General features: G+C 41.4%; 1 protein-coding gene across 1 annotated transcript; it reads left to right on the top strand.

Annotated features, from left to right (window-relative positions):
* The first annotated feature begins 7,922 nt into the window (after positions 1–7,922).
* On the top strand, positions 7,923–10,026 carry LOC120197638 (PC4 and SFRS1-interacting protein-like). The gene is made up of 3 exons (XM_039199091.1): positions 7,923–8,016; positions 8,373–9,545; positions 9,630–10,026. The coding sequence occupies exons 1-3, from the start codon at positions 7,923–7,925 to the stop codon at positions 9,971–9,973; spliced, it is 1,611 nt and encodes a 536-aa protein (XP_039055022.1). The 3' UTR covers positions 9,974–10,026.
* Positions 10,027–11,216: the final 1,190 nt, after the last annotated feature.

Raw genomic sequence — 11,216 nt, 5'->3', positions numbered from 1 at the left:
ATAAATTACCAAGTTGCTACCCAATTAATGCAATATTCAATGTCATGGAATTTTATGCCAAAGATAATTTTTGGGATGGTTTACGATTTTTTTAAATAATTTTTTATTTTATTTTTTATAAAACAGTGAACATACAACTAATTAGTGTCTTGGATATCCTTAAGCATTGTAGAAAACAATTTCAATAGCGACTCCATTAAGACAGTAGCACCAATTGAGGCGCCTCGACTCAACGCAACCACCCTATTCGCACCAACGTTTTACTCTCAACAGATATGTCTATCTATATAACCCAATTAAGATCATGTAGTTCATGAACTTTGGAAATCAAGGCGTTTCAACTAACACATCAGACGAATTATTACAAATCTTAGAAACCTCAAAATTATTATTTTCAAGCTTGATATATTGGTAGCCTAAACTCCAAGCATGCATCAGAAGGTCATGCATAGTGTCACAAATCGCCAGCCCATGACCGAACTCAATGCAATCAAGGCTGCCAAGGACTATCTTTACCACATTTTGGGCCTTCTAGAAGACCCAAGTGAGCTGACCCAGTCCACCTTGGAGACATGATAATTGTTTAGCATTATCTTAGAAGATAATGATGCCAACTCATTGCCCACTTGTTGTAAATAGTGTAGAGCTCTCATCTTAGCCATTGATGTATTTTAATCCCAACCGTTCATTGTAGGGGACTCCAACTATAAAAGGAGGCTCACCCCCCTTAATTTACACACCTCAAGTTGGGAAATACAAACTAGTATTCACTCTCAAATCTCTTCTTCCTTTGTGCGCCCATCTCTTTGTTTCCCCATTTCCTTTGGGTTTTCCAACGTTCTAAGCATTCTATCTTAGTGAAGGTTCGGGTCACTTAGCCGATTTTCGACCTTGAAAACGTCTAAGGCCGCACGAGCTTGCTAGCAGCAGTATAGCCCCGTGAAAAGTGGTATCAGAGCATGTCGTTGTGGGCAAACAACGATCTTTTCGACCAAGTTTGGTGGAAGGTACGAAACCGGGTAAGTTCTGTTTACTCACAACTCGTTCAATTTATTTTGCTAACTGAGGTGGCACCATAACATGGTGATGTGGGAGGTTCCGATGGAAATGAATCCCGGAATGCTGGAAAGAAGAGAGCACCATCGAGAGATGTTCTCGCATCCCTCCAAGAGAAGGTTACCAGGCTCGAAGGATCCATGGCGGATGCCCAAAGAGTGCTGGACACACTAGAGTCCGTAGACCTTGAAAGGCTGAGATCATTGGATCTCGACAAGCTAGAATCATTGGATTCTATTAAGGATGATGTTCAGGATTCACTCAATGGGTTGGATGTGAAGACAACAGATCGAGGTAATTCCTTGGAAGCCATGGTAGTAGCTTTAAGGAAGGAAGTTGAGGAACTCAAGAGCGAGGGTTCCTATTCTGAGGTGGCAACATTAAAGAGGGAGGTCGAGCTGCTCAAGACCCAGCTATTGGTGTGCAAAGCTGCGTTCGGAAGTGGCGTTGCCACGGTTGCACCCAAAGCCTTGGGCGACATCTCTAAGCCGGAAAAGTTCAAAGGGTCCAGGTCAGCCCAGGATGTCGAGAATTTCCTTTGGAGGCTGGACCAGTACTTTGCAGCCATAGGCATCACGGAGAATGCCAAGAAAGTAAGCATCGCTAGTGTTTACTTATCCGAGGTTGCCCTCATGTGGTGGCGACGTAGATGCAACGATGTGAAGCGTGGTACCGCTCCCATCGCAACATGGGAAGAGTTCCAAGCGGAGTTCAAGGAACAATTCTACCCAGAGTATGCCGAAGATGAGGCGCGGTCAAAGTTGAGGCGTCTCAAGCAAGAAGGGTCATTGAGGGAGCATGTTCGAAAGTTTGTCGAAGTAAGTCTCCAAGTCCCGAGTTTAAGTGAAGATGACGGGTTCTTCACCTTCTTGGATGGGCTAAAACCATGGGCGAAGAACGAGCTAAGGCATCGAGGGGTCAAGGATCTCTCGACTGCCTTGACAACAACCGAGTCAGTCATTGAGCTTGGCGTCAAGAGTGTGGACTCCAAACCAAAACCAAAGTTCCGAGGCAGCAGTGGCGATAGGGATAGGGCGTCTAGATCTGACAGGGATTCTAGTGGCAGAGGAAGGCCATCGAATAGCAAGCACTTGGATAAGAAAGACAAGCCGATTATCCAATGTTACAACTGCAAGGGCCAAGGACACTTGGCAAGGGACTGTCCGAAGAAGAACAAACTCTCAGCCATCAAGGAGAAAGATGGGGAAGAGAGTGAGACTCTTAAGATTGGCTCCATCCTTAGCACCATGGAGGTCAAGAAGGGTCGAAAGAAGAAGGGGTTGATTTTCGTGGACGTCAACGTTGCTGGCCAAAAATTGAGTGCACTAGTGGACACCGGTGCCTCAGAATTGTTCATGTCCGAACCAATTACCAAGAAACTTGGACTTCATGTGGAGAAGGCGAATGGTTCCATCAAGACCGTGAATGCCGAGGAAGTTTCGATTGCGGGGGTCGTAAAAGGAATCGAGCTAACCGTTGGGGGATGGTCCTGAAGAGAAACCATTAAGGTAATTCCTCTTGATGATTTCGATTTTGTTCTTGGCTTAAGTTTCTTGGACAGGATCAATGCTTTCCTGGTACCCTTTGCCGATTGCTTGTGAATCCTAGATCAAAAGCAATAATGCATAGTTCCAGTAAGCCGAGGGTTAGGAGTCGGGGCCAAAGTTTTATCCGTGATTCAATTCTCGAAGGCGGTACGCAAGGAGGAACCAACCTTCCTAGCTGTCTTGGTGTGTGACGAGCCAGCCACAACCAAGGATGTTCCCGACGTGGTAAGCCACGTTTTGACATAATTCAAAGACATGATGCCTGCCGAATTGCCTCCAAAGAGGGAGGTTGATCACAAGATTGAACTTGTGCCGAATGTGGAGCCACCTGCTCGAGCCCCTTACCGAATGGCTCCGCCCGAGCTAGAGGAGATGCGCAGACAGTTGAAGGATCTCCTCGATGCTGGTTACATCCGACCATCAAAGTCCCCAAATGGAGCTCCGGTGTTATTTCAAAAGAAGCACGATGGATTCTTGCGGATATGCATCGATTACCGGGCTTTGAATAAGCTCACGTGAAGAACAAGTATCCGATTTCTCTCATTGTGGACTTGTTCGATCAACTTGGTTGTGCAAGGTGGTTCACCAAGTTGGACTTGCGATCTGGCTATTACCAAGTGAGGATAGCCGAGGGAGATGAACCGAAGACAGCCTGCGTGACCAGGTACGGTTCTTATGAATACCTTGTGATGCCCTTTGGCCTCACGAATGCTTCACCCACTTTCTGTACCTTGATAAACAAGGTGTTACAACCCTTTTTGGATCGATTCGTTATAGTCTACCTCGACGACATCGTCATCTATAGCAAGACTTTGGAGGAGCATGTCGAACACTTGAGGCAAGTGTTCTTGGTATTGCGAGACAATGAGCTCTATGTTAAAGAGGAGAAGTGCTCATTTGCCCAGAAGGAGGTCCCTTTCCTTGGCCACATTGTTGGAGGTGGCAAGATCTGGATGGATCGGGACAAGATTCGAGCCATTGAAGAATGGAAGGTGCCAACCAAGGTGACGGAGCTGAGGTCATTCTTGGGGTTGGCCAACTATTATCGGCGTTTTGTCAAAGGATACTCTAAAATCGCCGCCCCCTTGACCGAGTTATTAAAGAAAGACAAGAGGTGGGATTGGAGCCCGAAGTGTCAAAGTGCCTTTGACGAACTCAAGCTTGCTATGATAAGCGAGCCAGTCTTGGTGCTGCCTGATCACACCAAGTCCTTTGAAGTGTTCACCGATGCATCCGACGTTGCTATTGGTGGGGTCTTGATACAAGAAGGACAGCCGGTTGCTTATGAAAGCCGGATGCTAAATGAGCCCGAAAGGCGATACACGGTCCATGAGAAAGAGATGACAGCGGTTGTGCACTGCTTGCGCACATGGCGACATAATTTACTTGGATCCAAGTTCATAGTGTTTACCGACAATGTTGCCAACAGTTACTTCCTAACCAGAAGAAGTTATCGCCGAAGCAGGCTCGATGGCAAGAGTTTCTTGCCGAGTTTGATTTATCCTTTGAGCACAAATCTGGGAAAGTAAATTTCGTAGCCGATGCCTTAAGCCGAAGGTACGACATGGAGTTTGTCAGTATGCCGACGGGACAGATGCGAGAACGCATCAAGGAGGGGTTGTCACATGATCCAATAGCCGCTTCGTTGATTGAGCTTTCCACTGAGGGTAAGACTCGAAAGTTTTGGCTCGAGTGAGGCTTATTGTATGCTCGAGGACACCGCCTCTATGTGTCACAATTTGAAGGATTGCGAAAGGAGCTTATAAAGGAATGTCATGATTCTAAGTGGGCAGGACATCTGGGGATCCACCGGACTTTGGCCTTAAGAGCCGAACACTATTACTGGCTGCACATGGGCAATGATGTTGAGGCCTATGTGAAGACATGTCTTGTGTGCCAACAAGACAAGATTGAGCAGAAGGAAACCAACTGGATTGTTGCAGACTTTGCCAATCCCTGAGAGACCATGGGAAAGCCTTTCCATGGATTTTATTGTCGGTCTGCCAGTTACCGATGGATTTTCTAGCATCATGGTAGTGATCGATAGATTTTCCAAGTATGGAACTTTTATCCCAGCATCCAAAGTATGCCCAGCCGAGGAGACCGCTCGACTTTTTCTAAAGCACGTGGTAAAGTACTGGGGCATACCGAAAACGATTATCAGTGATCGGGACACAAGGTTCACTGGGAGGTTCTGGAAGGAGTTGTTCAAGTTGATGGGATCAAGCTTGAACTTCTCACGATTGTTCATCCATAGACAGATGGGCAGACCAAGAGAGTGAATGCGCTCGTGGAGACTTACTTAAGGCACTATGTGAGTGCCACGCAATGTGACTGGCCAAAATTGTTGGATATAGCCCAATTTTCCTACAATTTACAGAGGAGTGAAGCGACCAATCAAAGTCCATTTGAGATAGTTACCGGGCAACAACCGCTCACCCCAAATATAATCATGACCGGATACAAGGGGCCGAATCCAACAACATACCAATTTGCCAAGGAGTGGCAAGAACAACAAAAAGTAGCCCGAGCTTGTTTGCACAAGGCCGGGAAGCGAACCAAGAAGTGGGCGGATCGAAAGCGTCGGGATGTCAATTTTGAGGTTGGTGACCTAGTCCTTGCCAAATTAAGTGGCATCTTACGCAACCCATATCACAAAGGGCTTGTGCGAAGATACGAGGGGCCGTTCAAGGTTCTAAAGCGAGTAGGCACCATGGCCTACAGATTGGAGTTGCCTCCAACCATCAAAGCTCATCCTGTGTTCCATGTGAGTTTGTTGAAGCCATACCATCAGGACAAAGAGGAGCTAGATCGAGGCAAGTCACACCGAGCGCCAGTCGGGGTAAAAGTCTCTTATGAGAAGGAAGTAGAAGCCATCCATGCGGAGAGAGCCGTTCATCGAGTGGGACATCGACCAAGGCATGAATACCTTGTTCAGTGGAAGGGGGACTTCCCGAGAGTGAAGGAAGTTGGGAGCCTTCCGAAGACTTATGGCAATTCCGAGATTAGATTGATCAGTTTCACTCTAGCCGCGCGACGAGGGCGTCGCTAGAACTAGTGGGGGAGAATGTCACAGACCGCCAGCCCATGACTGAACTCAATGCAATCAAGGCTGCCAAGGACTATCTTTACCACGTTTTGGGCCTTCTAGAAGACCTAAGTGAGCTGACCCAATCCACCTTGGAGACATGATAATTGTTTAGCATTATCTTAGAAGATAATGATGCCAACTCATTGCCCACTTGTTGTAAATAGTGTAGAGCTCTCATCTTAGCCATTGATGTATTTTAATCCCAACCGTTCATTGTAGGGGACTCCAACTATAAAAGGAGGCTCACCCCCCTTCATTTACACACCTCAAGTTGAGAAATACAAACTAGTATTCACTCTCAAATCTCTTCTTCCTTTGTGCGCCCATCTCTTTGTTTCCCCATTTCCTTTGGGTTTTCCAACGTTCTAAGCATTCTAGCTTAGTGAAGGTTCGGGTCACTTAGCCGATTTTCGACCTTGAAAACGTCTAAGGCCGTACGAGCTTGCTAGCAGCAGTCTAGCCCCGTGACAATAGCCTAAAGTTCAGCAAAAACGGCTGGGCAACGACCTAGGCTACGCATGAATCCGAATAACAATTCTTCCTCAGAGTTGTGTAAGATACCTCCTATAGTCGTAATGTTATTTGAATAATATTTGAATTTTAATATTTTAAATAGAAAAGGTATGTTTCACATAATATTTTTACATTAAATCTTTATAATATTAAATTTAAATTAATCAATTAATGAATCAAATATAAATAATTATTATCTATAAGTATACAAATAAATTAGAATGGTGATGGAAAAGAAAAGTAGCATTCCCCAAATTTCTAAACGTATAGAGAGAGAACAATGCGGCGTTAATCATTAAAATGTGGAAGCTAGAGCAGGTAAGTCCCAAGCGTGACAATTGACGAACCACATATCTTAATGGATCACCCAAAGTTATATTATGTTTATCGTTGTATTAGTCAAAGACCTCACTGGAGAAGAGCATATACGTGTCCCACGGGATTACATTATTTAAGAAAATGAATTCAGCAGCAAGAAAATTGTGATTACCGATCTTATAGATTATTCTTATACATTTTTAAATCTTATTTTAGTTATTGAATTAGTTCACGAAATTCTTTAACTTTCAAATTTGATCTCAAACACATTCATCTCATAGATTATTAATATTTTTATTAATTAATCGAAATGATCTTATGGTATAGAAAAAGTATAAGTTAAATAATGATAAAGTTACAATTTGACTCCATAAAATGACAAAATTTTAGTTTAATCCTTTTAAAAATTACTAAGTTTAAAGTTAATATAGTGGTAAAATTATATTTTGATTCCTGTACAATTCTATAATTCAAATACAACCCCCCAAAAGGTGATAATTGTGACAAAAAGTTGAGGTCCAAGTCCCCTTCACTTCCACTAGCAATGATCAACGTAGCTAATATTATAATTATGATAATAATAATGTGTTTATGTAAAGTTGTTCTGGTTTGTAAGCTACATTATTATATAGCTTGATTAAGATGAGCTTTGAATTATAAAATACATACAATGTATTTTCCATGAATCACCTGGAAACATAAAGAAACATATTCTCTTCTTTTATCATTACAATATATATAAAGTAAAGGGTAAGGGCAGCAATTGATGATATGTGAACATTCATTAATTATATTAGTGATAAGAGGAGAGGAGATCAGAGTTGGATCATAATTTTATTTAAATGTATGAATTTTTGTAAGTTATATTAAAAAATTAAGAGATATGAAACTTAAGAGATCATTTACATGTTGGCTTCATTCACTAAACGTAGTAAGTGTGTTAGGTTAGTAAATATACAATAAAGTATTTGATATTGAGATAAGGCGTTCATGTCATCAAGCAAAGCCCTTGTAAGAAATAGCGTACAAGAAGAGTAAAAGTGCTATTTTTAAGCATGAAAAGCAGAAACCATGAATGCATACAGAAATTTAATTATAAACTAAGAAAAGTTAAACCATGCATGTAACCTTATGACATGAGGTATATTTGGCACATGTGTCCATAAATATACGTTGCTTAATGCGGAAAACTTGCTTGGCTTAAGCCCCTCTACTTCTACCAAACAGTTTGATGTAAAAGAATCTATATTAATAATAAAAAAAGAAATTATACATCAATGATTAGTATCTGTTCTATTAATAAAGTAGGGTTTTGTGCAAACATGTTACATCTAAATTCCAATATGATTGGAAAGGAAAGAAAACAATGGACGGCTGTTGTAGGAATTTGAGTAAGGATGGACAGGGCTCAGATGTCTGTGCTCCCACCCGGAGTGGATGGGATATATTCTCATTCCATTCCAACACTGGAATTCATAACTCATCCATTTGGTACCAAAGAAGCTATTTTGGCATTGTTTGTTATGGGGTTGAAAAGGTCAAGAAGGTAGTCCCCATATATCTCGGCTGATCTAAACAAAGCTCTGGTTTTGGTTAACTAATACAAATTCAAAGGTGGTCTCATCTTGTTCCATATGTAACATGTACGTGCAGACAGCCAAGAGTTGTGGTGATATATTTTTCCAATCACAATGAAGAAGCCTCTTTTGCTGTTGCTTCTTAACCTTCCTCATCTATCATCCCTTCTGTCCTCACATCATCAAGGTTAATTTACTTCCTCATTTCACCTTTCTTTTCTTTTCTTTTCTTAGTAATGGTAACAATGTAAAATTTTTACAATGATGCAGGACTGGACGACCAATTTGAGAATGGATCAGGGGCAAGAGAGAGCAGTTTGGGGAAAGACAAGAAGCCCACTTGTCCTTCAAAATCAAATGCTTCCATTACCCATGGGCAAGGGATAAGAAGACATTCTATGGGTTCCACTCTAGCAAACAATTCTACAAAGAGTGATGCTGCTACCAAGAATGTTAAAAAAACTGCTACACACACCTCCCAACCCCAACCCCAAAGGCCTAATCCTCTCAGAAAATCGATTGCTAGGCCTGTATCGACGGATCCCATCCGAAAAAAGCCACTTGTTCCTCCTACACCACAAAAACTTGCAACCACCCCCAAGTCTGCTTCTTTTTCCTCAAAATCCACTATTTCACTCCGGTCAACAGAGCCACCAATTGCAGCCAAGCCACCCACCTCGTCTTATTCGTCTAGGACTAGGACTATGACTACTACCATGATGACAATGACGGCTAGGAGCATGAAGGCGCAACCTTCCCCTTTCCCCACTAGTAAGAGGGGAACTACTACTTCGGCTTCAAACAAACCTCCTCTTACTCATGGTATAAAACAAGCAAAAAATCTTGAAACCAAGCATGAAAACAAAGAAAATTTGGATCGTCAAGTTGGGGAGGTTGTGAAAGATGAGAAGAGTAATATACATGATATAAAAATACCAAAAGCCAAAGAAGAAACTCAACAACATGATCATGTTGAAGAAGAAAAAGAAAAATATACCCTTGAGAATGTTTCCTCTGTTACGCACGACCAAAAACAACATCAAGTGCCTCAGACTGAAGAAATGAAAGATAAGGCTCATGAACAAGAACTTGATGACTCAAACTCCGATGAGAAAGCCAAGGACAATGACAACAAAGAGGAAATCAATGTTACACATGAGGAGACTAAAACGAAAACCAAAGCCAAAGAAGTAGAAGAAGGTAATACAACTGAGGAGGTGGCTGCTACAAAAGAAAGTGAAGAAGAAAACAATGATGAAGGAAAAAAGCAAGGGCTTGAGTTAGTTGAAGAGGAAGCCAATGTGGTTTCCCAAAGCCAAGTAGAAGCCGAAGCAGAAGATGGGGAAAAGGAAACAGTTGAACAGGAAGCTAATGTCGTTCTTGAAAGTCAAGTACAAGCAGAAGCATCAGAGGGGAAGCAGGAAATAGTTGAAGAGGAAACAAATATACCTCCTGAAAGTCTTGTACAAGCAGAACCTACAAAGAGGAATCATGAAATAGTCGAAGAGGAAATGAATATGGATCTTGAAAGTCGTGTACAAGCAGAAGCAACACAGGGAAAGCAGGAAACAGTTGAAGAGGAAGCAAATATGGTCCCTGAAAGTCAAGTACAAGCAGAAGCAGTAAATGTGACGAAGGAAAAAGTTGAAAAGGGCACAAATTTGGTTGCTAAAAACCAAGTACAAGCAAAAGTAGCTAATGGCAAGAACAACCCACCAACACCCAACGGTGTTGTGGTGAAGATGACGGTCAGTAAGCTAGTTACAGAGAGGAAAGGTAGCGTGAGAGCACTGGTCGGGGCATTTGAATCCCATGGCAAAAACAAGGGCAGGGTGAGAGCACTCATCGGGGCATTTGAATCTCATAGATAAAACAAACTTTAATGACAAATCACTAATTCTCCTACAAATAAATCAACCATGTCTCACTACATATTTCTTGTCAAGACATCAACAATATTCAATGTCTGGATTGAGTTTTTGTTCTTGAGTTATACAATTTGTTTTATTTGTTATTCATGTGCTTAACAAAGTAACGTGACTTATATAAAAATTGGAGCTTGGTGATTAAATGTTTAAAAATAAACAAAATGCAAATTGAAGTATGTACTCTACATTATATGTAAGTTTTATATATACATATACATTATGATTCAGAATCCAGTTATAGTAAGTTACATATCCAGAATGATGGAGAGAACAAAATCACAAGTAATGGCTGAAATCTCTACAACTCCCTAAGTAAAAAAAAAAAAAACATAGATAAAAGGAGGTTGTTATCAAAAGACAAAACAGATGATGTAACAAATTTGTTGAAATATATTGAACTAGAGAAACCAGCTAACACTTTATTCCCTATAGTGTTTGATAGATTCTTGGAAAAATTACTAATAAATAATTTATAATGACATGCTACAACTCTATTGTCACTTCAAATAAAAATGTGCATGAAATCTTGCAAATTATAAGTTTTAATGCCACCTAGTTAGTAACTGAATCAATGGGTGCATATGCAAGTAAAATGAAAGGCTATGCCTATTACCTCAAAAGTATTATTATCTACTAACCCAACACAACCCTCCATTTTTATGTCCATGACCCTCCATTTGATTTCCAATCCTCATCAAATGAGCAACGTATAAAATTTTAACCTCACAATATGATGTAGGGTAAGGTGGTGCACACCTTGGTTGACGAAGACGACAATCCCTTTGACTATGGATCTAGGAAAGAAGCAAAACTACCTACAAGCAAGATAGGCCACAAATAGAAAGGGTATAGGTGGGTATAGGTGGGTAGGTGGGCGACAATGCAAATAAGATAGAAGAAAGAAATGGAAGTTTTAGATGAGCTGTTTTGTATGAATGTATGGACATGGTCATGGATAAGAAAGATTGGAAGATGGTGATGGGTAGTATGAAAAAGAACCAAGTAGAAACAATGCTATAGAAAGCAGAACCCTTAGCCTTATAAGTTTATTGTCCGGGTGGTAAAAAGGACTTGGACCCTTTGGTTATAAGACAACCAAGAACCACAAGTATCAAGGTGGAATAGATAAGGGATTGACGCCACAAGAAACCGATAAAGTTCACAAAAAAAAAAAAACTTGAAGAGA

The sequence above is a fragment of the Hibiscus syriacus genome, unplaced genomic scaffold (assembly GCF_006381635.1).
Source record: "Hibiscus syriacus cultivar Baekdansim isolate YM2019G1 unplaced genomic scaffold, ASM638163v2 tig00117048_pilon, whole genome shotgun sequence".
Lineage (NCBI taxonomy): Eukaryota > Viridiplantae > Streptophyta > Magnoliopsida > Malvales > Malvaceae > Hibiscus > Hibiscus syriacus.
Note: the sequence above shows the minus strand (reverse complement) of the source record. Positions and strands in the feature narration are given on the sequence as shown.